Source organism: Ascaphus truei, chromosome 11 (genome assembly GCF_040206685.1).
Source record: "Ascaphus truei isolate aAscTru1 chromosome 11, aAscTru1.hap1, whole genome shotgun sequence".
Classification (NCBI taxonomy): Eukaryota; Metazoa; Chordata; class Amphibia; order Anura; family Ascaphidae; genus Ascaphus; species Ascaphus truei.
The window spans coordinates 20,041,184-20,068,221 of NC_134493.1; the positions used below are offsets into that span (position 1 = coordinate 20,041,184).

General features: G+C 43.0%; 1 protein-coding gene across 4 annotated transcripts in view; it reads right to left on the reverse strand.

The window, feature by feature from the left end:
- USP7 (ubiquitin specific peptidase 7) overlaps positions 1 to 27,038 on the reverse strand; it is an 84,789-nt gene that overhangs the window by 17,589 nt on the left and 40,162 nt on the right. For all 4 annotated transcript variants that reach the window (XM_075565326.1, XM_075565325.1, XM_075565328.1 and 1 more), the window contains exons 6-18: positions 26,823 to 26,931; positions 24,080 to 24,210; positions 20,963 to 21,017; positions 16,930 to 17,010; positions 16,746 to 16,836; positions 14,126 to 14,208; positions 12,717 to 12,826; positions 10,871 to 11,027; positions 10,317 to 10,376; positions 4,960 to 5,104; positions 3,700 to 3,830; positions 3,410 to 3,544; positions 2,360 to 2,461 (exon numbers count right to left, since the gene is read on the reverse strand). In XM_075565326.1, the coding sequence (XP_075421441.1) occupies positions 2,360 to 2,461; positions 3,410 to 3,544; positions 3,700 to 3,830; positions 4,960 to 5,104; positions 10,317 to 10,376; positions 10,871 to 11,027; positions 12,717 to 12,826; positions 14,126 to 14,208; positions 16,746 to 16,836; positions 16,930 to 17,010; positions 20,963 to 21,017; positions 24,080 to 24,210; positions 26,823 to 26,931 (1,390 nt within the window). The remainder of the gene's footprint in view (positions 1 to 2,359; positions 2,462 to 3,409; positions 3,545 to 3,699; positions 3,831 to 4,959; positions 5,105 to 10,316; positions 10,377 to 10,870; positions 11,028 to 12,716; positions 12,827 to 14,125; positions 14,209 to 16,745; positions 16,837 to 16,929; positions 17,011 to 20,962; positions 21,018 to 24,079; positions 24,211 to 26,822; positions 26,932 to 27,038) is intronic.

The window sequence follows — 27,038 nt, forward strand, 5'->3', positions numbered from 1 at the left end:
GGGGTGTGGGGAGGTGAAGGCCGCTCCCTCACCCGTCCGGCCGCTCACTCACCCGTTCGGCAGCTCCCTCACCCGTCCGGCCGCTCCCACGTGGATCTGAGGCGGGAGGCAGCTTGTTGTGGCCGGTCCCCCGCTGTGTCCCGGGCGCTCGCTCGCTCCGCTGACTGTAGCGGCGCCGGGGGGGGGGGGGGGGGGGGGTGGAGGGGAGGTGATTTGAAGGGGGGTGAGGGGAGGTGAAGGCCGCTCACTCACCCGTCCGGCCGCTCCCACGTGGAACTGAGGCGGGAGGCAGCTTGTTGTGGCCGCTCCCCCGCTGTGTCCCGGGCACTCGCCGCTGACAGTAGCGGCGCCGGGGGGGGGGGGGGGGGGTAGGTGATTTGAAGGGGGGTGAGAGGGGGGGGAGGTGATTTGAAGGGGGGTGAGGGGAGGTGAAGGCCGCTCACTCACCCGTCCGGCCGCTCCCACGTGGAACTGAGGCGGGAGGCAGCTTGTTGTGGCCGCTCCCCCGCTGTGTCCCGGGCACTCGCTCCTCCGCTGACTGTAGCGGCGCCGGGGGGGGAGGCTGATTTCGGGGAGGAAGAGGCGGAGGCTCCGGCGGGTATGTGAGGGCCCCCCCCCCCCCCCCCCGGGTTATACATGCTGCTAATGTACACCCCCCCCCCTACTGTGTGTGTGTCCGTGTGTGTGTCCGTGTGTGTCCGTGTGTGTGTGTCCGTGTGTGTGTGTATATCCCTGTGTGTGTGTTTTTGTCCCTGTGTGTCCTTTGGGCCGTCACTCCGCCTCAGGCCAATGAGAGGTGTGCGGGGGCGGCCCAAGGGACCAATGAGATTTCCCCTAGGGACACCGGACATCCAGCAGGCAGGCATGCATGCAGGCAGGCAGGCAAACATACAGTGCTTTCACTAATATAGTATAAGATAGATATATCAAAATAAATGTTCACAATCTGGTGAGATATGCAGTAAACATTTACTTGCCTGTGGACAGGCACCGACATGCATCTTTTCCTCCGTTTGGCCGTTTCTCCAGACTATGTGGATAATGAAGGCGTTAGGCACCTTCTTTGGAAAGGTATAACGTAGACTTCTTTATATTAAAATCAGAGAAAACAACTCACACATTCAGTTCAAACTAGGAGCCAGATAAAGACGGTCCCTTTCTCTCTATGTTGCAATCGTCCTTGCTGTCCCAGTCGGCATCTGACGTCACTTCCGGGATCTCGTGTGTCACACTCAATCTGGTCCTCCGTCACCCTACTAGTTTCACAGGGAGTTCCTGCTTCCTTGGGGGTATGTCTGAGGACATACTGTGTGAGTTGTTTTCTCGGATTTTAAGATAAAGAAGTCTTCTTTATACCTTTTCAAAGAGGCTGCCTTACGCCTTTATTATCCACATGGTATAGAGAAACGGCCAAACGGAGGAAGAGATACCTTTCATTGCCTGTGGTCAGGCACTGACATAACTGTATATCTCACCAGATTGTGAAAAAAAATTATTGGTTTTTATAAACGTACTTCCCTGTTTTTTTTTTATTCCGGGTGCGGTGATATTTTTCTTCAACAAATAATGAGAAAAGAACCGGGGGTTTCATTTTTCTTTAAATGTCCCATCCAAATGTAAAAAAGGTAAAGTGTATTTCTTTACAGACGTTTAGTCCCAGTGTCACAAAAGGGTGCCAAGATTTAGCACGCTTTTACTTGCATTCATATGCATGGGAACCAAGGTTTGTTACAGTTGCGCAATTTGTGTTATTTAACATGACAATAGCGCCTCACATTGCAAATCAAAGTGACAAGTTTTAAGCTGAATCCAAGAAATCTGCTTTAGTTCCTCACGCATAGTTATATGTGTTGGTGCAACCATTTACACACTTGTGCCCAGGCCTGCTGGCTTGTTTTAATTGTACCATCATTTATGATGGCACAAACGACACTTCGTGTGAACAAAGATTCAGCCAAAGGGCAGCTGCTGGGTTACCGCTTAGCTAAAATAGTCAACAAGGAACTGTGGAGGTTCCCACAACGTACTGCACTTGTTCAGTCAAATGGATTCAAACTGCAAAGCACGAGCGGAAAAAAGTTGTCACTAATGCTTTCTGATAGGAAGGAAAAAACCTGGGCACTGCGGATTTCTGCATAGAAAATTTATTGTGAGCCAATGAATACATTTTCTAAGCAGAAATCCGCAGTGCCCAGGTTTTTTCCTTCCTATCAGATATTGGAGTACCACCCAGAGATTTCTGAACCAGGGGCACCGGTATTTATTGTACATTTTGTTCTTTTGGGGAGTGCAGCATTACCCTACTAATGCATTCTGTACATGAATCCAGAAGAAAAGTGTATAGCTATTGAATATTTACCGTTTTATTGCAATCCGCTTCATAATCCAACATCGCTGGCCTTTTTGTCCCATTACTTCTGGCTTGCATGGGCCATAACCGAATCTGATCCTGCGGAAATCCCTACAGATAAAAATAAATAAAGAAGTAAGAACTTGTAAATGACACGCATCTTGAGGTTTAATCCCAGTTAGTTCTCAAAAACAACATTTCAAACAATGACAATGTATTTGTGTCTGAAGAAATCATGTGGATGTTTTGGGATTTTCTTTCATCAGGGCCTCTGAAAGTGGGGTGCGTGTGAATTAAATATTAACGCAATCTCTAGCCCATGTGGTCCTGGTTCTAAGGCCTATAAAGTGAGTAATAAGGGGACAGAGGGTTTCGCAAGTGCAAACGCCTTAAACATGTCACTGCTCATTTTGGTCCTAGGACGGATTGCACCTTTAAAGGTACGTTGCTTGTATTATTATTTTTTTAATGGGCACTGCTAATTAACCTACAAAAATTCCTCTAGTACAGGGGCGGCCAACTCCAGACTTCAAGGGCCACCAACAGATCAGGTTAAAGATATCCCTGGTCCAACAAAAGGTGGCTCAATCAATCAGTGGCCCAGTCAACTGAGCCACAAGTGTCGATGCATTAACATCCTTAAAACCTGACCTGTTGGTGGCCCTGGAGGACTGGAGTTAACCACTCCAACCCCAATATGTTCCATATTGCTTTACAGCTACACTGATTTTAAAAACTGGGTAAGGAACAAAGGAACAGAAAATCAGTGGCCAACAGAAACAGTAGTACTTTCCCCTCCTGCTCCGAACACTTAAAACTACACAAGTGCCTTAATAACACTGTAGATTCAACCTCCCCTCCCCCCTCCGGATAGGGTTCAGGAAATGGATTGTTACTCTAATACACCAGATATGAGGCCGTTTACACCATGACGTGTTTTTCCGCAATGCTTTTGAATGCATTTTATGAGTGCACAACCAAAGTAAGGTACCACGGATGAAGCCTGCCATTGTCAGAGGAGTTAGTGAGAGGGCAGATCTGGCTCGATACACCACTTACCATAGTCTGTGAGAGGTTCTGAACAAATTCTGCAAGGGTGGAGTTTTTTAATACTTTGAACACCGTGTATTTCACTTTCTCTTCATCATACATGTCATTGCCTTGGTGGCCACAGAACTGGTCCTCTGCCACTATCTGAAAGTCAAAAAAGGTTTACAAATTAAGTTCGACAAACATTTTTACAACGAATGGTGACTGCAAGACGCTTTAAAAAGCAGGACACCTCAAACGCCTCCCCTGTGAAATGATGTATAGCACTCGTATTATGAGGGAAATGGCTTTAGACGGACCTGCACTTGCATGTATAGATGGGCCTCTTGTCGCTCCTTTCTTTTCTGAGCTTCTATCCGTTTTTCTTCTTGAAGTCTCTCCACCAGCTGCTGAGGGATATCATGATCTGTGACAGCTTGTAAAACTTCACCTAAAACAAGAAAGTATTTGTTTTTTTCCCTTTGAACTAAACAATTGTAGGGCTGGTGGTTTACAATTAGCACGTCTGTTTGGACACAAATTGGAAAAACAATAATTAAACCTATGAAAAACTTATTGGTCCATTTAAAAAAAACTATTTTTTTTTAATTAATTTGAGCAGCAATTTAACTGCATCTTGAATCGTCAAAATCCTTAAAATGAAATGTCATAATTCATTACTTTGAGGAATATACACATTAAGTTATGGTGGGTGAAAAAGGCGACAAAAACCCTCCACCGTTAGCATAAAGCCGATAAAGAATATCACTTGTGAGCACATTCACATGTCTTAGACAGGTCTACAAACCTGCCTTTCACCATTACCACCTCGCATACAGTGCTCCCACTGCAGCAAGGGATTCTGGGAAATGATATGCAAATAGACACACAATTTGTCACCTTTTGCCCGAGATCCATTTTTACATGGAACCATTGTAAGCAAATGCTCTGCTGTTCACACAGCTTTTAAGCACAGCATGGGATTAGATGCAAAGCCAGTCAAACCATTCGCAGACATGTTTCGACCTTTATGGGTCTCATCAGTGCGAGGTTGGTTGTACTAGCTTTGCAATTTTCATGGCTGGATAGGTTTCCCATACATATGGTATTAGAACTAAGCAGTGTGAACTACGATTTTTATGCTAGCCAAAGATACCGCACCCGTACTTAAGAGAAAAAGACGTGAAAGTAGCGTGATATATATATATATATATTTTGACATTTCTTATTTTGGACTGAATCTTATAAAGTATGTGTAATATGATTCTCAAAATTATTTATTTTTGCCACGGGGGGTTGGGGCGAAAAAAAACTTTTAACAAGATCATACTACAAGAATATCAAAACACAAATACTACTATTAAACTAGTACAGGAGTGGCCAACTCTAGTCTTTAAGGGCAACAAACAGGCCAGGTATTCAGGATATTTCTGCTTGAGCCTAGGTGGCTCAGTCGAGGACAGCCACATGTACTGAATCAGGGGTATCCTGAAAACCTGGCCTGTTGGTGGCCACTCCTGTACTAGTAGATCTGAAAGCATCTTAAGTTCTGCTTATGGTTGCGTGTTTAGAACACTTACTAAGTTTGGATTCCCTGATGTAAACCAACATATAAGCATTAGTGCAGTGTCGAACGGATAGGTCATCATCATGGCCGCCATAATTATGCTCAATGGCTTCTTCTTTTGTGCATCTTGAGACGACGTCGTCATCAAACTTACACCACTGCAGAAAGAAGACACAAATCTAAATATAGATGTCACCGGGTGAAAGATAGGAAAATAGCAGTGCGGGGAGGCCATAAATACAGACACCTCCAGCACTCAATGAGATAATCTGGTCAAATTATGTAGGACACTTGCTATTCATCTGAAATGGAATCGTGGCATAAAATGAATGCAGTGAAAGTGGGGCCTAAAACACATAATTCGTATTCAGCTTTTAACCTTATCACATTTCCTTTCCTACAACACAGAATTTGTATTCGTTACTCATTCAGGATTAAACTGCTGTAATTTCTGAAGCCGAGATAGGCTCAGTAAAGAATCAGAATTACCACCAAGACCGAATGATCGTGCAAAAAAACAAAAAAAAAAAGTGTATGTATATATATGTATATATATATATATACACACACACACACACACACACACACACACACACACACACACACACATATGTGTGTGTACATATATACATATATGTGTGTGTGTACACACACACACACACACTATATTTTGTTGTATATTTGCTTTAAACTCCTGACCCTCACACCCCCCAAAAACATACTACATAATTGTAATGAAGTCTTTCCAAAAGTACATATTTGACAAAAAAACACTTTTAAATAAATGGTGTACAGAACAATTATTCAGACAGAAAAAGAAGGCTGTGCCATTCCTCCGGTTGGCAGTGACTGGCAGGCAGGACTGAAATGTGAACTGATTTAGCAGTTAAAAAAGTCCTTCAGTATTAAGTTACTTGATTACTTGGTTTTTCAACCTGACAGAAAATACATCACATTGGAATCCAAGATGATATCTTTGCTGGAGTAAATGATTAGGGGCAGTGCTGTGCTACGGAACATGCAAAGCAGAACACCCCAGAACTCAATGCTGACCCTCGGAGCACAGGCACTTTTACAGTCCAACATGTGCAGAAATAAGTTTAAACACCTGTCAGTATAACACCATATAAAGCAATAACACAAGACCATACACATCTATGGAGCATCTGTTTGGCATATCAGAAAACAGCTCCTACTCTCCATTCAATGATCTCTAAACCAGAGACTGAAAAACAAGGTGAGATGTGTGGTTTCTACACACATGTACAAGTTGAATACGTTAAAAGATTCTAGTGTCAACTAGAACCCAGAACTCTCAGAACACATCAATAAAACAAGTAACACTATCTGTATTACAGAATGTACTAAAGCACATTCTGCTGCATTGCTAACAGACCATATACTGTACAGCCGTAAAATAGTACCGTATATCAGTAGGAGGAGGGGGGTGGGACCGGACAAGATGTCAGCTTAGATTTGCCTTCATGGACAAGCAGGGTGTTTCTTTAAACAATCTCACAAAATAGAAACTTGCCTTTTTCATCTTGACTACTGCCTAAAATATTCAATGTGCCCACTAAAATAAAACAAAGCCATGAAGATGGTACCTTGCCACATGCTCCCTTGCAGTCAATTTGAACACAAGACTATCAACCATTGATAACTGAAAAGAGTGTGCGTGTGTCTGAATAAGAGTGAATAAGCGTGTCTGAATAAGCGTGTGTAGGTGTGTGTGAATAAGTGTGTGTGTAGGCGTGTCTGCATGAAGGCGTGTAGGCGTGTCTGCATGAAGGCGTGTAGGCGTGTCTGCGTGAAGGCGTGTAGGCGTGTCTGCATGAAGGCGTGTAGGCGTGTCTGCGTGAAGGCGTGTAGGCGTGTCTGCGTGAAGGCGTGTAGGCGTGTCTGCGTGAAGGCGTGTCTGCGGGAAGGCGTGTCTGCGTGTAGGCGTGTCTGCGTGAAGGCGTGTCTGCGTGAAGGCGTGTCTGCGTGAAGGCGTGTCTGCGTGAAGGCGTGTCTGCGTGAAGGCGGGTCGGCGTGTAGGGGTGTCTGCATGAAGGCGGGTCGGCGTGTCTGCATGAAGGCGGGTCGGCGTGTCTGCATGAAGGCGGGTTGGCGTGTCTGCGTGAAGGCGTGTCTGCGTGAAGGCGTGTCTGCGTGAAGGCGTGTCTGCGTGAAGGCGTGTCTGCGTGAAGGCGTGTCTGCGTGAAGGCGTGTCGGCGTGTAGGTATGTCTGCGTGAAGGCGTGTAGGTGTGTCTGCGTGAAGGCGTGTAGGCGTGTCTGCATGAAGGCGTGTAGGCGTGTCTGCATGAAGGCGTGTAGGCGTGTCTGCATGAAGGCGTGTAGGCATGTCTGCATGAAGGCGTGTAGGCGTGTCTGCACGAAGGCGTGTAGGCGTGTCTGCACGAAGGCGAGTAGGCACGAAGGCGTGTAGGCGTGTCTGCACGAAGGCGTGTAGGCGTGTCTGCACGAAGGCGTGTAGGCGTGTCTGCACGAAGGCGTGTAGGCGTGTCTGCACGAAGGCGTGTAGGCGTGTCTGCACGAAGGCGTGTAGGCGTGTCTGCACGAAGGCGTGTAGGCGTGTCTGCACGAAGGCGTGTTGGCGTGTCTGCACGAAGGCGTGTAGGCGTGTCTGCATGAAGGCGTGTCTGCATGAAGGTGTGCGTGTGTCTCTGCATGAAGGGGTGTGTGTGTCTGCATGAAGGGGTGTGTGTGTCTGCATGAAGGGGTGTGTGTGTCTGCATGAAGGGGTGTGTGTGTCTGCATGAAGGGGTGTGTGTCTGCATGAAGGGGTGTGTTTGTGCGCACGAATATGTGCACGCGCGTGAATATGTGTGCGCATGAATGTGTGTATGTATATTTTTTTAAGTACATGCTCCAGCTGTAACTAGAAAAAAAGCTCAGAATAACCTATAAATTACAATTTTGGGTAAAACGACTGACTTGAAAATAAATGGACGAATTAACACCCAAAATATAACCCATCAAGAAGGTTCATTACGTCAATTCCAGGTCTACAGCTTACTGGAAAGGCAAGATGACAAAATAGGGCCGCCACAACAATTTACTTACACAATACAGGTCACAAAGCGCGATGATAACTTTGTGAAATGATTCCGATCTTTTTTGCCAGATAAGCAGTTTTTGCTGAAATTGCTCACTTAGGGGTCCGAGACCAAGATCACCTAATCGAGAAACTCACAGGACTGGATTAGTTTTCACTGTTCTAAAACAAAAAGTGATTTTAACCGCAGTCAGATCTAAACCCGATCTAATCTGAACAGAAAGCACCTTCAGACCTTCAATGACAACACCTTCATACCCTGGTATGGATAAGAATATCCGTCATCAGGGTGGGTTCCCATTTAAGCAGATTGCTTTCAACAACAGGGGACAAGCTTCATTAAATTATCCAAAAGATGGCGCAGTCTTCCTGCAGAGGTTGAGACTTCAACCCCCCCGCCTCACTTGCAGCAGAGCCCTGTACCAAGCAAGACTGACAAGCCAATTTGGGTTGTTTAGCCCAAAGATGTCCACCAAAAGTTACGCCTCACTCACAGGCCGATCTGAAAACTTCCCAGCTTTCTGAAGAGGAATATAAACCAAGGCCCAATTCGGTCTGACTTTGCAGTTCACTCTGAAGGCATGCTATCCCCAAGTTGGGCACAGTGCTCCAGCTTTATGACACTATGATACCAATCAAGAGGATCTTAGCTAGGAGACGAATCCATTTGTACATTAATATCACATAGTAGGGATGAACGTTCTGTCCTTTCTTTGTTTATTCCCATCCGTATATTTTATTCTTTTCATAAAATGAAGTTTGCCTTTAACAAGCTAGGAACTTAATAAGCAGGGACCAAGATTTCTACTTTGAGATTTGAAGTTGACGCAAGAATTAATTTTACCCCGGAGTCTATGCCATCAGATAGGCCAGACCTGGCTGCTCCGCTAGAACACCGGCAAATCTTGATTCTCCTGAGGGCAGTTCTCTATTTAAACATTGAGACTTTTGAGGCTGGATAATTGAGGGCAATTTTATTTTAACAGTTCAATACACATTTACTACTATTAAAAATGTAAAAACCTTGCTGCGCAAATGGATTCTCAAATTTACACACAGATTGCACAGACCTTCTCCCCGCCTACTAAACGTATTTAACCGTAGAAGGTAAATCTTTTACATCCTTGTTATAAAAGTCACTTTTACCGTGATGTATAAACCTGGTAAAGACCAAGCGTGCTGTGCCAACTATAAACTCGGTCCACTAAACTGAACGAATTTCTCTTAAATTTAGTTCACTGTGACATGGTCAGTTTAAATCCCAGGAAACCAGAGTTCTGACAATACAAAGGAGAGCAATTAATCTAATCCCCATTGGCCCAAAAATAGCAGACCCCAGTCAGGTTAGCTGGATGCAGAGAAGACCTTTGGCAATGTGGATTAGCACTATGGCCAGGCATTTATTCGCCTGTAATGCCGGGCACTGCACCCATCCAGCTGTAATGGTTACCGCCAGATTGGTGTGCGATATCCCACGTCAGTTTCATGAATCACGGCCTACATGTTTTGTAGTTTGAGAACATTAAACTGGTTTCCTCAGATGGTAGCCGCCTCGTTTTTAATATTATCCCTGTGCAGCATAGTATTTTTTACATCAATAATTAAAACAAGCGGCATTGGGGATTGAGCGGTTTGCCATTTTTAGTGGTGTTCGAGACTACCTCATAATCTGAATGTTAGCCTCAGGAGCTGCACACACCGGCTTCTTCTGCCTTTCTACCATTTTTAGTTTTTCGCCTGGTCTACTATAATTTGAACCAAACACCAAAATTCAGAACGCTTTGTGTACATGTGATCTTTAATAACTTAACAGTTACTTGGTCTATAAATTGTACCAACCTCCGTGCCTGATCATCCCCCCAGCTCAGGGGGCAGGGTGGGCAACTCCAGTCCTCAAAGGCCCACCAACAAGTCATGTTTTTCAGGATATCCCAGCTTCACCAGAGGCGACTCAATCTTTGACAGCCACCGGTGCTGAAGCAGGGATATCTTGAAAAACCTGACTTGTTGTGGGCCCTTGAGGACTGTAGTTAGCCCTCCCTGCCCCAGCTCTTTTATCTCTCCCCCATCATATTAAAATTCAAATTTTGAGTAAAAACAAAAAGTATTTTAATACAGATTAAAAAGCATTAATCACATATACTTGTTACCCAATAACGTCAATCCTACAAAAAAATTAAAAATAGCCGTTCATCTACCATTGGACATTCATCAATATTAGCACCAGCTGCAATGTCGAGAGGATAATTACAAACATAGAATAGTTAAACCAAATGATTTAAAGCCGCAGTATTTATTCATAAACTACCTTTCCATTGCCTTTATCATCCTGATCACATACGTCACTGTAAATGCCTCCAGTAGTTATCTATTTCAGAGAGAAAACAATTATTTCATAGAATATTTGCAGGGCGCAGGATTCAAAGTGACTTCAGAGCCGAGTAAACAACTGTAACCCTTACATGAGCCCCATGGATAACACTAGTATAACACCATAAAAATACCCGTATATTTGCCATTATCCCCCCACAGAGTAACGTTTGAGCACAAATTGAAGCAAATTATAAAAACCATGTTAAAATAGTATGCGTTATGTGGGTTATGCAGTTTGCTGCTACATATCTTCAGTGGCACTGCTGCGTCAAATTAGCTACAAAAGCAGCTCTCAACTCAAACAGGCCCTTAGCACGTCCTATTTGGCAGCAGCTACAGGAGCACCTATAAAGTCTCATTGAAGCATTTTACTCAAATCGATGGAATGCAGAACAGGTAACAAAAGAAGATGGTCACAGTGCTTCATGTGCGTCACATCTGGGACTCTAAGTGTTGGAAGTTCAATCTTTTTAGTGGGTAAACACATACTTTGCCTTCTCCTTTGGGATTCAAATAAACAACATAGTGCCCTCCGTGGTTGTCCCCGCTGTGCACCAACACGGCGTGAAGAATATAGTTTGCAGGATCCTTGGCGTCCGTCTTCTGGAGGAATTCGTCCAGTGGTAACTGCTCTGGAAACTCAAACCTGTTAACAGAGAAAAGGATCAAAGAAAAATGGGTAACCTGCCCACATTTTGTTTGCAATTAAACCTTGGCTGGATAAATGGAATGATTGTGAGGGTTCAGTCCCTAGATTTCAGGGGGTTAAGGTCCATATGTACGAGGTAGTCGTCTGCACTGAGACTCCTTCCGGCACTGGAAGAATCCTTACAGCAGTCACTTGAATGTCTGAATGGCATCTTCCAGGACCAACAGGTGTCTAATGGCAGAAGACTGCCTAGTAAATATTCATATTTATATAGCGCCAACATTAACCAGTTACAGTACAATGTGGGGGTACGGACAAGAAATATGGCTCTAAATGAACTTCCTCTCATATGCATGTTCAGGTTTACAGGCATTTTCTTAGTTTTCCATCAATATTTCTGTAATTACACCAGACTGAGGTCAACAGTGGAGGTTAGTTGCAACAGTGTCATGCTGACTTATATTAAAATCAGCTACAACGTTAGTTTATAGACGCCTAACACCACTATCTAGGGTTAAACTACCGTATTTCCTCGATTGTAAGATGCAGCATTGATTTGGCCCTTACAATCCAGGAAAATTACTTTTTCACTTGCCATGTTTCAGGAGAGGTCCCATGTCAGCGGAGGATGACATGAGCAGCGGCGGCAGGAGAGGTCCCACGTCTGCATATGGTTGAAGATGGACAGCGGGCAGGTGTGCGGCGGCAGGACAGGTCCCAAGTCTGCAGGTGAATGAAGATAAGACAGCGGGCGGCGGCAGGAGATCATAATAGCAGGAGAGCTGAGCAGGAGCAGAGTGACACATGGGAACAGCTTGGGAGGTGCACACTAACACTGGAAGTTGACCGGTGACTGACTTCTGGTGTTACAGTGTGCACCTCCCAAGCTGTTCCCCCTGTGTCGCTCTTCTCCTGCTCGGCTTTCCTGCTATTATGATCTCCTGCTGCCGCCCGCCCGCTGTCTTGTTATCTTCATTCATCTGCTGACTTGGGACCTCTACTGCCGCCGCACACCCGCCCGCTGTATCTTCAACCATCTGCAGACGTGGGACCTCTCATGTCGCCGCCAGCTGCTTCGTTTTCCGCTGACATGGGACCTCTTCTGAAACATGGTAAGTGAGAAGAGGGGGTTAGTACTGTAGACACTTTAATAAATATATATATATATATATATATATAAAAAAAAATGTAATACATCGATTCTAAGACGCACCCTGATTTCAGACATGTGAAAATCGGAAAAAAGGTGCGTCTTAGAATCAAGGAAATAGGGTAATACATGAACATTTCTAATGAACAGCACAGTATTAAAAGGTGAAACTACTGTACACAACGCATTCCCTCCGTTTTGGTAAAACTATACAGTGCGTTTCTCCCATATGCATTCTTCCACACAAACTACAACCAATTTCAGTAGAGATGTTATCTGTGTAATACACATTGTCCATGTTTTTTTTAATTAAATGTAATTTAATGGTGCATATAAGTGGGAACGCAAACTTACACCGCAATCATCCTTTTTCTGTAAAGGAACATTAGATGCAATTTAACATTTCAAATATTTGTCGTCGGACTGGGCAAGTTACATTTATATTTGATGGGGAAGGGATTTTAAATAGCCAATGAATCAACTTAAAATGGAAAACAGCACAACATACAAACCAGAGGAGACGTTTACACCAATACCTGTCATTGATCTTGATGTTTTGGTCAGTTTGAGGATCATACATGAATCTCATAAGTTGAAGATGTAACACTGGGGGTAAAGTTAGAAACTTCACACCTTTCTCTGCTTCCTACAAATAGAAAAACAATATATTACCTTTATGAACAACCCAAGCTATGTTCTTTACGTGAACACTTCCAAAAAGGCATTACAGTGTACATAACATTTGCTTCTTGTTGCAAAAGTTCTCAATTCTGTTTTTTAGGTCCCATCACAATTGTTAAGAGAATTTAAAATACATATTTTGATGCTGTATTGTTAAACCACAGATCAGTTTACACTGAATAATTTAAAAGTATGATTCAAGATACGGTTTGCAGAATTCAATGTGGTGTTAGAGAATGAATGAGAAGCCGAGACGTCATTTGGTCATTACCCTGGGTTCCCCTCAGTTCTACAAAATATATAGCATGGTTTAAATTTTAGTTCCGACAAACTAAATGACTCGACATAAGTGTTAACCTTACTACAATAATGCCTCTCTGGTAACTGTAACATAGAATCTCCATGTCTAATAGTCTGACATCTCATTTTTCCCATGCTGCACTTATATAGCAGAATATAATGCAAACAAAGTCCTGTGTGGGAATAGGAGGCAGTGCACTGCTGCTGGAAGGGCGGGATCATCTTAGAAAATAAAAATCAATTTGGCTCATGGCAACAAAAACAATGAGGATAGGCAAACGAAAACCTGACGCATTTCACGCTTATGGGCGTTTTAACAAAGCGCCCATAGGTGTGAACCATGCCAGGTTTACGTTGTCCCATCATTGTTTGTTGCCATGAGCCAAATTGATTTGGATTTTCTAACGTGACCCCGCCCTTTCTTCCAGCAGCAGTGCATCGCCTCGTTTTCCCTTACGGGACCTTTTCTGCATGGTGTTCCACAGTGGGCATGAAGCAAGTGGAAGTTCACTCGGCAGGATCGCGAGTACGGGAATGATACTTATCCCACATATTTAGGCGTTTATTACAGTATTACTGTACAATGGACTACGAAATCATGATTGAACACGGTGTTGTCTCAGCGTTGAGGGGTTTTGCCTAGGGTCACTACTCATCTAGCGGCCAGTCACCCCTAGCACACGAGCAAGATAAATGCCTGATCTTGGGGTGATATTGATGTCATACACATTATCCCAAAGCCGTAGTTACATATGTCCGCACAAATCACTGCAAGTGTATGCAACCAATGAAATTAACTGATTTACACCACGTGAAATCTCTGCAGCATCGGAATAGAACCACGGTTCTTTTTCTTCTTTATAGCAGAATATAAAGTGTACGTACGGTGCGTCAGTGGATTTGCATGTTTCTATACGGCACATGTAGACAAATACCACATTAGGGAAGTCAGAAAATCATTTACCTGCAAACCATGCTCCCCAGCATCGTATTTGTTATCGCCATCCAACTGCTCCACTGCCACATAGTCAATGAAAGACTCAAATACTAAAACACAAACAAAGCTGCCTGAATGACGAGCCTTTAAACTATATAACACAAAATAGGTTACTCAATATTTCAACTACTTATGGACAAGGGGCCAATTTAATACTTTCTTATTTTGACATTAACCTCCTATATGATCTTGCTGCAAAAGACGTAGCCAACGTTACTGCACCACGTGCCCGCTGCAGCGGGACATACACAACGCATCAGTGGGAGAAGCGGACATTGTTTTGAATCATGAGCGCAGAAAATAAACGAGCGCATCAATATGTCAGACAAGTGTAATAGACCCAAATGGGTCATACAATGATATACAGTGACAATGTGAAAATATAATACATGTAGAGCTCAATGTAAGAAGTGCATCTCTGAAGGAAAATTATGTTTTCTGGACATCAAGGAAGATTGCAGCAGAAAAAAACAAATGGCAAAACTACCAGAGGATAGAACATAAAAATCCCCACAAAATAGTGCACAGAATTGAAACTCCGAAGGGTATTTAAATAAAAAAAATAAAATAAATATATATATATATATATGGATTTTGCTCTGATCAAGACTCATCAAAATAGGTCACGAGAGAGAGAGATCGTGCAAAACCTTCCTGAAGTACACACAGTGAGGAACGGGACACACAGTGAGGAATTGGCTCTGTAACCTCTGTGTCCCTCACATTGTCAATCCCCTGCTGCATCTTCAGCTTGTGCTATTGGCTATTGTGGGACTGCACGGGCCCACAATCACAGCTGAGCAGACCGAAACTAGTCCTTCTATGCCAGACTCATTCTGCAAGTGCAATTCATTTTACCTCGTTTATAAAAAGGTTTTGCACTGTATGCACGTGTATGTGGGGAAAGGGGAGGGGGGAGAGAGAGACAAAGAGGGAGGGGGACTGTATCCTGACATTTGGATTTTGGTCTCATCAAGACTCAAGATATTAAAGATGTCTCTGATGATCTCACAACATGAGTGGGATATCCCTTATTTTGGAACTGTGTGTGCGTTTTGATTCTCTGCATTAATGTGTGTTTTACACCCTGATAGTTTCACTCTCTGCTGCATTGTTTTGAATCAGCAAGAAGGGGCAGGAGTAAAATAGCAGGTTGCAATAACATTGGCTATAGCTGTATTTCTGGAAAGAAATCACACCCTAAGCAGCAATTCATCTACATCTGTCTCCATGATATGCAACCATTTCTAAATAACCCACATTACACAACTGAAAAAACCTCAATCTTTTTTTGCTCTCATTAGTAAGCAAGGTATGGCAATTAGCGCAAGTTAGACTCAATAGTACAGTATTATTATTTTTTTTTTTTTTTTAACACTCGGATAATGTACGGATAATCCATAAATTCATGTTGGATGGGATCTCTGACCAAATACATTTGTCCCAGGAGTTCTGCTTATGTATCTTATTTTGTCTTCTTAGTGCACTTCAGAAAACATGTTCAGCTCACAAAAAGCAGAGTTGTGGGCCCTTCTAGAACAACTGACCAAACGCTGCTGAATAATCTGTACTAGTTACGGCATGTACTAAATAAGGTTTTGCGGAGTTTGTGTGCAATACTATATTAAAGCCCAGGACCGCAGTTTCCAAAGCATTGGAAAAACAGGAACGATTAAATAACCAATAGGCATTAACCCCTAAAATGTAATGAGCATAATAACAGTTTTCCAAATATGATCTTTAGTTGTGTAATCAAACAATGTACTACTGAACAGTAATGGATAGGAGCACTCAGCAATTATTTTAGTTTATAGCCTGGCCAGAAATACCTTATTTATCTGACAAGGTATCAACCTCACTGTATCAATAAACAGTGACTGCTAGAGAAAGTCTTGCTTTACGATTAGCTGCATCAGTGAAGAACGGTGGTTTCAGTACAGCCAGGCTGGTGCTTACTGTGGCTATTGATTAAACAGACTACAAACCTACAGAAACAATTGTGGACTTTTCCCGAGTCATGGGTCTGCTTGATAACCCACTAAGTATGTTTTTATTAATGCATACTGATTACACAAATAAACTCAAATGTAAAATTTAAAAATAAGCATGGTAATAGACTCAAATCAATATTTTGTGGGGGGGGACGGGGGGTTGTGTTTGAAAATAGGGGAATTCACTTTGTTAAAAATTAGTATGCAATTATTTGTTTTTAAACAAAGGTTAATCTCTCCCTTACCCCTGTGAAAACATTCGATTTAAGAGCCCAATTTAAATGTTTGATTATTTTGACAAATAGTTATGTATGCCTCCATCTGCACTTGAGCATCATGAACAAATGATTATACACTTCAACATGTTTCTGTAAAGCTAAGTCTTAACGTTTGTTACTTTCAAACCCCAAGGAACAAAGCATGTTTGTGAGAAAGGCACTCTTGATATTTTATATATTGTTAATGTTATGTTAATCTTTGTTCACCTGCCACTTAAGATTTCTCACAGCCTCCGATTTCTCATTTACAGCAGCAAACGTGTTACACCACATTATTGAATGCCAGCCATTTGCAGCACATTTATCAACATTACTTACTGTTTTTCTTCCCCTTTATACTTAGCTGGATGTCATAATAGTCCTCTATTCTTTCAGACCGGTAGTCCACGTGCTTGCACTGTATGTAGGACTGAAACCAAGGACAGGGCGCAAGGAATTAGCACTTCAGATAACAGAAATCATTGAATCATATAAAAATAAATAAAACAGACTTTATACATACCACCATCTTGCCTCTGAATAATTTAGGAATGGTTCCTTCAACACAAGTGCCTTTCATTTTATTCTCCACATTATCCAGCAGCTGAAATGTAGAAAATTGTGGTAAACAAAAAAGTAGAATTGTAAAACTTAGAATAAGAAAAAAAACCACATGATACCAGACCACGTACATGTACTTACAAAATGCCGTTACAGGAAGCCATGTTTGTTTTTATAAACATTGTAATGGAACTGTGACAGTAGGGGTAGCCGACCTTCATAATAAAGGTGAAGCCCGGCTGGCTGCCCCTAAAATAAACCGTATGTAATGGGCTATTTGTGCCAGCTCTTGAGATCAGTGAAATGTGTTCCCCTGTAACCATGTTTCCTTAAACTGTCCCCTGTGGGTTTATAAGCTATAGATGCTGTGTGTGGTTAGGGCCCCTCATAGGAAATAGCTGCAGGACCGGGACTTTGAGAACAGGAATTTACAGGTGGATGTTGGGGGGCAAATAGGGTTGAAAACAGTGTAAGGGGTTGCTGACCGATTCTACCGAGTACTGTAATTGTACCCGCGAATAGTGCATGATTTGCAGGTACGCGTCGGTTGATAAAGACGGTGTGCTGGAGTGTTAATTCAACTATGTAATATCTTTGCCCCGTCACCAGGTTCTACAATCGGGTTTAAAACACAGCGCAGGAGCCCGTTTTAAAAACCAAGTTTTAGACTACAAGTTCTCAAATGTATTTTGATAGGTATCCATTACTACGGAGACAACCCCGGTAATGCAATTAGCCGGGAGGGGAGGGGGCAGGGGGCCGCATGGCAATGGCGGATCAAAGAGACGGATGGGCTAGGTGTCGGGACATGTGGGAGGCGGAGAAGGGCGGAGGGACAGGTCTGCAGATGGGCTCTCAGCAGGTGAAACCCTTTGTTGTAGCCAGACTGTGGAGCCTACTCAGCAGGCGGTAATGGGATTGCCAGGGAAAGCCGTTGCCGAGACGGAGCTCATAGGCGCGATTTCCATTGGCCAGTTCCTATTTCCCGCCTTGCCGGCAACCTGAGCCTAAGCACGCCCCCTCGTTTGATTGGGCAACGCCAGGCGAGACCCCGGCTCGTGATTGACTGTTGCGTAGAATCCCAAGCTCCGATTAGTCGCCAGTCCCACTTCCATGTTGAACATAGGACAGGACGGTCCATGTAAGGGGACTGGCGAATCAGAGCAACCTAGGGATTGATCCGGTGAAGCGATGGCGGGCTTTTCAAAAGTGCTTTGCTATGAATAGCATAGCACTCGGCACGGAGTTGCAGGAGAAGCCCTGTAAATCGCGGCCAAATTCAGTGCGCTCAAGTTCCCACAAAGGTTTTAGCTTGTTCCAGGCTTCCTCCAGTGACGCGACCGGCGGAGGCTCTGCATAGAAGTGCCGGAGCAGCCCGGCCAAGCAGAAGAGAAGCGCAGGGAGCAAGTTCTTGCATCCATGTTCTGAGAATTGGACGGAGCTGAAACGAGCGTGGTGGCTCTCCCAAAAAGACTACTGTGTGATCCTGGATGTGGAGTCGACAGGGTAAGCCGACCTGAAGCAGGTGCCCTGCACCTAGTTGAGGCTAGTGACTCCCCCCGACGGTATGTATTTACTGTATTTTATGCAATTCTTGTATGTCTGCAGGCTTGCCTGATTAAACCCAATGTATTCAATAATGTCCTAGTGAACTGATCCCATAAAAAGGTGTAACGTGCCAGATTCCAATAGTTTAAGATCAAACATGACTGTGGTTTATTCTTAAAGATTTAAAGCGGTGTGTTGAGATTCCTAGTATAGACCAACAGTGTCAATCTCTTATCAAAAAACAATCCTATATACACATATTCAAGTAGGTTGTGTGTCTGTGGAGAATTTGAATAGGTGAACGTCAAGCAATTGACCATCCTTTCAAAATCAACCGGACATACACACCTGTACAATCAACATCTGTGTTTCTGAAGGATCAAAAGCCCAAATGTGCAGAGGAAGGCAAATGTGCTTTTTTAAATCTCTGCACAAGGACAATGGCCAATTGCGATTGTATATTTTTTGCCACGTGACTATTTTAAAACTAAAGAAAACAAAGTTACCTTTACAAAGTCCCGACACGAAGGATTGGATTGCGGGTCCACCAGAGCTGAAGCACAAAATGAATTCCTGGTTTTTGAAGGGGTTTAAAAACAGCCGTTCAACAGGAAGCTGCAACCGAAGACACTGGCTTCCTGTGAAGATTTGGCAGCCATTTGGTTTCCCCTTGAGGGAGATTGAAACCAACTTCACTGGTAATTTTCTCAGTAACCGAGAAATCGCACAGTTCAGCTCTGGGGTACCATCACAAAAAAAGTACAGGTATTGTGGCTTTAAGTGGTTTGAATTTACAGACTGAAAAATCAACCAAACTTCAAAAGCTTTGCGTCACAATCTAGCCATATAAAGATTTAATTCTGTGCATGGAGGTAACCAAGAGGTTCGTTTTTTTGCTCTAGGTGAGAGGTTAAATAAAAATGTAGGTTAGGTTGCGCATGGCTTAATCTGCAGGCCCAGGTAATCCGATAATTAAGGAATTACTTTGTCATCAGGCACCAACATAATTTTACGGTTTATACTAAAATGACAACCAGGGTGGAGCAAGTATGCACGGAGCCTATGTACCCCACGTGTGTCATTATGGGCGAGATTATACAAGATAGCCGAGACTAACCGGCGAGACTAACCGGCGAGACTAATAACAGAATGAAAATTTTATTTTATACAACCAAGCAGCCGCGTCACTTTAATATGTATAACATGACCAGAATCTGTCATTTAAGGGTAGAAGTTGATAGGATCCAGCCGATAATGTAGTTCATGCTCAAGGTTGCAAAGGGAATTACTACACTTGTGTTTACGACCGGGAAGTTATCTGCAATATGACGACGCTGGTACAATCCATCTGATAATCGTGGTGAGTTATTTCCTATTTAATTCCTGATTAGATTGCGAATCAAGTAATCGTTTTCTTTCATGTCTTAAAGCTATTTAACTGCCCGCAATGAGAGAGAGAAGTCACGAGCAACTGTCAGGGCACCTCTACAGGGCATAAAGGGATCTGGTGTTCTTGCACAGATCAAAAGAAAAATGGTGTATAAAGATTTGGGTCTGACTCTCCCCTTATAGTATCACATAGTCACACCACCCAGCTCAGTATCGTTCTCTTAGAAAACCTCCTTGTGACCGACAAGAGCCGTTACAGACGTTTGTGCAATACTTTTTATAGTAACAAGTACAGGCATACCCCGCATTAACGTACGCAATGGGACCGGAGCATGTATGTAAAGCGAAAATGTACTTAAAGTGAAGCACTACCTTTTCCCACTTATCGATGCATGTACTGTTCTGCAATCATCATATACGAGCATAACTGATGTAAATAACACATTTGTAACAGGCTCTATAGTCTCCTCGCTTGCGAACAGCTTCGGTACTGGTAGGGAGCAGGTATTGCTGTTCAGGACGTGATGACAGGCGCATGCGTGAGCTGCCGTTTGCCTATTGGGCGATATGTACTTACTCGCGAGTGTACTTAAAGTGAGTGTCCTTAAAGCGGGGTATGCCTGTACAGTGTTGCATAGAAGATTTTGCTTTCAAATTTATGGCCAACTACTTAACTAAAATAGGAGTACGGTTGAAACACTAAAAACCCCACCAAAAATTAACATTTCATGTGTGCAGTAAGTTTTCAGCTTATTAATAGATCGCCAATGCCATTTGTAACTTCTAAGGCCGCGAACAAAAGGCTGTACCTCTGAGCGCGGCCATGGAGCGAGCTTTTCTTGGTCAGACAATACATTTCTTTGTCGCGCGACAGCCGGGTCACGCGCGCGGCTCAGCCAATGAGGGCGAGATGCTCATGTGGCGTCACGGCCACGCCTCTGCCAACGCTCCCGATAGCCTCCAGCCTCAGTGCATGTTCAGCACGCGTGCGGGCACGGTAATAGCGGCTTATACCCATTCCGAGAACCTTCTGCTTTAGAATCATCTGAAGCACTTACCACTCTGCACAGTTCTTGGACGTCGTGTTGCATAAAGCTGTCCAGAGTTTCCCACCTAACAAAAAAATAAAAAATTGGAGAAAATTTCTATTGTAAATTACCCCAGCTCTCTACATGCGTATTGCATGCACTTTACCTATGTAGTATACTAAAGCCTCATCACAGAGGCCAAAAATGGGAGCATCAGTTTCGTGGCAATCTTTTCTAGATTACTTTGCGATAGAGATATAAACCCTATGAAAGTAAAAAGATGTTAAAGCTGCAGATCAAGCAATATCCTACGTGTGTTTAAAAAAACTAAATATATTCAGTTCTGTACTATGACAATATACTTGAAGCACCTAAATTTTTTTTTTTTTTTTAGACATTTTTCATGTATTTTAATATAACACGCATTTTTGTTTCTATAGCAACCATTTATAAAGTCACATCCCCTTCCTCTTCTGTGACAGGCTCTGGCTCGAACCTTGCACTATCTCTTGCAGTGAACCAAATTGTATCTAGTGCCAGCCTGGTAACCTGATCTTCCCCACAGAAAGTTGCATCTTGGGTAATCTTCTGCAGCCCTAACAGTGATTTAAAGAACCCCCGAGCCAAATCTTCAGCGATCCGTTACAGGAGAACGGATCGATCGGCAACTTAGCTACTCACTTGTCAGTGTGCAGATGCACATATTGAATGGGCTATTTTTTGTAATGGAAACATTACAGGAAGAAACAAATAAATAAAATAAAAAGGGTACATGCATCATTCTATCGTTTATTTTTTAGAAAGTAAACAACTTTCCAAAATTGAAAACAAACACCTTATGCTACCAATGAAAAAGGTGAATAATGCATTTCTTTACATTTAAGATAGAGTTCATACAAGACTAGATGCATTAAATAATTCGTTTTCAATAAACCTTACAATTCTTAAATAAATTGTAAATGAAGAGCATATCTGCCAAAAAATAAAACTAATTTGTAATATATAGTAGTTTTAAATATAAATGCGGCGGTGATCCACAGAAGAAAAACAAAATATTACCCAAAAACCGACGGACAGACAGGGCAGAGGTGGGAGCGGGAGGTGGGAGCGTAGCAGGAGGTGGGAGCGGGAGGTGGGAGCGTAGCGGGAGGTGGGAGCGGGAGTGTAGCGGGAGGTGGGAGCGGGAGTGTAGCGGGAGGTGGGAGCGGGAGTGTAGCAGGTGGTGGGAGCGGGAGCGTAGCAGGTGGTGGGAGCGTAGCGGGAGGTGGGAGCGGGAGTGTAGCGGGAGGTGGGAGCGGGAGTGTAGCAGGTGGTGGGAGCGGGAGCGTAGCGGGAGGTGGGAGCGTAGCGGGAGGTGGAAGCGGGAGTGTAGCGGGAGGTGGGAGCGGGAGTGTAGCGGGAGGTGGGAGCGGGAGTGTAGCGGGAGGTGGGAGCGTAGCGGGAGGTGGGAGCGGGAGTGTAGCGGGAGGTGGGAGCGGGAGTGTAGCAGGTGGTGGGAGCGGGAGCGTAGCGGGAGGTGGGAGCGTAGCGGGAGGTGGAAGCGGGAGTGTAGCGGGAGGTGGGAGCGGGAGGTGGGAGCGGGAGTGTAGCGGGAGGGGGGAGCAGGTGTCGCCGTACTGAACTTGCCAAGCACAATATCATTTACTGGGACTTATGATTGACAGATCTAAATTTTTTAACTTAAATATTCAATATCCCTACACACACACACAGTTGGCTATTCACATCATATTGCATATTCACTGCATTTTTGTACTTTGATCTGTACATCTGAGCTATGCTGCGTTTTAATATTATATAATTATCGGCTTATATTTAGGTGGCAGTTTAGCTTGTGGATTCTTTTTGCATCCAAAGCATACCTCTGGTTCTGTAGATCACAGCCTCTGGCTCAGTGGATCACAGCCTTTTTTGCACCCCTTAACAGAATAGTTGTTTTGAGAACCAATAATCTAAGTAGGCAATACGAATTATTAATAGCAAACAGTTTAACTGATCCCAAGTAGTAGTATCCCGAGTGTGGGGGAACACGCACTTAAGGTCCCAAACTGCACCCCGGTGTGGGGAAACAGCATGGGTGGTAGAGATAAATTACTGCGGAAGCCTCCAAAGTCACACCCCACAAGGCTGTGCCCCATGGATGCAAAGCATTGTGAGGCGTGACTTTGGAAACCCTCCAATTAATTTGCTGTAATTGACAGCTTTATTGCCCACGCTAAAATGCAGTTTGGGGCATTACTAAGTGAGCAATGCCCACACAGGCTCAGGAACTCACTGTACTGCCTGGGATCCGCCATGATCTGTTTTTTATTGGAAAACCCCTTTGAGACACTGCACGGACCCCTAGGGGATCTCTGCTGTAGCCTCATATATATTTCATGCAATTATAACTATGTTCAGGAACCTGGCTCCAGATAGGTTAAAAAAAATGTTGCGCTGTGTTGGATATCTTTTTATATACATACACTGTACATTAAGTTTTGATACAGGGTTCCTGGCTTCTTGTGGCCACTTTTTGAAGAATTAGTTTCTTCCGTCTTTTGGGGTTTGTTTTGGGTAATTCTTAAATAATGTTCAGTTTTGCTGAAAGTTTCAAATAGATTAACACACACTCCTACATCCACCACATCAAAATATATATATATATATATATATATATATATATATATATATATATTTATTCATGGTGTTGTGGATGTAGGAGCTCAGGAATATGTGTGTTAATTAATTTCTGACTGGTAACAGTCTCTGGAGGTTAGGTGGCACCTTCCCCCAGAGCTCGCCCCATCTCACCTTTTTAACGTGGGAGGTTCTTGCAACTTGCTGAATGGACAGGGCTCACTGCAGTTCCTTCCCCTCATACAGAGGTAACAGGAAGGGTTCACAGTTTTAGGTTAGGACCTGCATTTTTTGTTTACCTTGACGTTGGTATGCAGGCTTACGACGCTTTGGCCAAAGGGTTTAACTAAAAAACCAAGTTATTACTATTATTATTCAAGTATTTAAACTTTATACTCATTACCATATATGTTTTGTCAATTTGATGTAGCATTGGGCACCCGTGTCTTCTGAAAGTTTCAAATAATATAGGGTGTAAATAGGACAATTAAAAACCACAGCTGGAAGAGGGTTTAATAGGCGACTTACCCAAACGATTTTGTTAGCTTTTTAGTTCCAACTGGCTTGTCACTGTGTTGGAGTTCATAAAACACCCGCTGTAATGCTAGAGGAACACTCTTAGAGGAGTCATCACCTTCTGTGGGCATCATATACACAGCCTGAGAAAAAAAGGACATTATATTTACCATTGCAGCTTATCTAAAGATTAACAGACTAAATATTGCAACATCATGCCCCATCTCCTCTGGATAAGTGACGTGAACATTAGTGTCGAGTTTTGTCAGTACCCATTTTATTTATGCCACGGTGTACAGCTTTGTTTTAGAGTTAACTCAGCTGGTAGTCTTTGCAAAATCGTTCAAGAAATATTTCTGTTGACCAATTTCAAATAAGTTTGCTTCTGCTAGTTGTCAACTAAGAAGAAAATTAACTAGGAAACAAACATTAACCATGAAACCGCATAACCAAGGTTCAAAGCCACTTTTTGTAAACATAAAACATCTAACAAGAGGAATCTTCACTAGTGAGAATCAAACAACCCACCCTAATTTTAACCTGAGGGTGAAAGCACATTTGAAGGCAGGCTACACCCAAGAAATCAAGAGGCAGCAACCTTTCATTTACCAGGTCATTGATATCACTGAAATGAAAGAAGTTGAAGTTCTCCATCTTTGCTGATGATACTAAATTGTGTAAGGTAGTAGAATCAGAGCAGGATGTAATTTCTCTTCAGAAGGACTTGGAGAAACTGGAAACGTGGGCAGGTAAATGGCAAATGAGGTTTAATACAGATACATGTAAGGTTATGCATTTGGGAAGCAAGAATAAACAGGCGACTTACAAATTAAATGGGGATAAATTGGGGGAATCCTTAATGGAGAAGGATTTAGGAGTGCTTGTAAACAGCAGGCTTAGCAATAGTGCCCAAAGTCATGCAGTAGCTGCAAAGGCAAACAAGATCTTATCTTGCATTAAACGGCCAATGGATGGAAGGGAAGTAAACATAAGTATGCCCCTTTACAAAGCATTAGTAAGACCCCACCTTGAATATGGACAATTTTGGGCACCACTCCTTAGAAAATACATTATGGAACTAGAGTCTGTGCAGAGAAGAGCAACCAAATGAATAAAGGGGATGGACAATCTAACATACCAGAGGCTAGCTTAATTATATTTGTTTACATTAGAAAAGAGGCGTCTAAGAGGGGATATAACTATATACAAATATATTCGGGGATAGAACAAGGAGCTTTCAAAAGAACTTTTCATCCCAAGGGCAGTACAAAGGACTCGGGGGCATCCCTTAAGGTTGGAGGAAAGGAGATTTCACCAGCAACAAAGGAAAGGGTTCTTTACAGTAAGGGCAGTTAAAATGTGGAATTCATTACCCATGGAGACTGTGATGGCAGATACAATAGATTTGTTAAAATAAAAAAAAAGGTTGCACATCTTTTTAGAGAGGAAAGGTATACAGGGATATACCAAATACGTAAACATGGGAAGGCCGTTGATCCAGGGAGTAATCCGATTGTAAATTCTTGGAGTCAAGAAGGAATTTATGTCACTGGGGTTTTTTGTTTGCCTTCCTCTGGATCAATATACTGTAAGTATAGATATAGGATAAAGTATCTGTTGTCTAAATGTAGCATAGGTTGAACTTGATGGACGCATGTCTTTTTTCAACCTCATTTACTATGTAACTATGCAAGTTCACCGAATGTAGCCCACCTTATGTGAAAACGCTCACAATTTTGTCCCAGTTGATTTTCTGCGTTTAACTGGCAGAGATACAGATAAGTCAATGTTTCAGGTTAGTTGTGACCTTCAGGCTACGGTCGCTGGAAAAATTAAAATTGAGATGACTTCCAGCGATCGCGACCAAGCCGTCGCTCCGTCACGCATACTACAAGCGCACGCGGCGGCGGCAAAGCATTTGTTTTGACGCGACATAGCGTCGCTGTCACTATAAGCACAGCCTTACACTGGCGTAGAAAAAAAATCACGGGTGAGAACGCAAGGTACAGCTCAACCCCCTTATAACGCGGTGCTTGGGGTCAAAGAATCACATCGTATTATATGCGGATCGCGTTAGAAATAATGTACAATTGTATGCATTGTACAATAAAGTATTTATGATACCAATAATCGTGTTGGAAAGTATACATAAATACAAAAATTGGGAGCCACGGTTGCATCGCGTTATAAGCAGATTCGCGTTGTAACAGATCGCGTTATAACGGGGTTAAGCTGTACCTTCATGATGACATCTAGCTTAAACCCCGTCCCTGATCCGCATCTCTGCCGATAACATATTCAATATTTAATTTTCTTTTACCGTTCTTGTGCATTTAATTACAGTTCCTTCTTTTAATGTAATGTGCTTAAATCTTTAGGAGGCCATAAACACTCTGTTCTGTGTGTCTAGTAATGTTCTGTACTTTTTATTTTCTGCATTTCTAAAGCAGCACAACATGCCTTCTTCCACTGACTTCTACAAGTCACCAGTAAGATAAAGGAAATGTTTCACGAGACGTCGCAAATTAGCAATTAATCTTAAGGTACTGGTCTGTTAATTCAAATGCCACACATCACAAATCAGAGACCGCCAATTTAAGGAAACAAATTAAAACGTAGTAAGATTTCCTTTTTGTATTGTTTCTGGTGGGGTTTTTTTTTTTTTTTTTTTTTTACCGGTTCAGGGCAAGTTTGGTTTTTATTTTGAAAGTGTAGCCAGTTGTTACATTAGAAGCACCACAACATTTTGAAATACCTTTCGAAGCTGGTTTGTGAAAAATAAGGTTTGCAATAGACTGTTCATGTAGCAGGTAGCTCCCTGGTTCTTCAGTCCAACATATCCTGTGTGCTTCTTTGAATCCCACCTACAAACAGAATCAGAGTTGGTGGCAATTTACTTTGTGTGTACACTTTGGAAACACCTGTGTAGCTTTTACAAGAGAGCAAGGTAGAACATGCAAACCCATGTGGT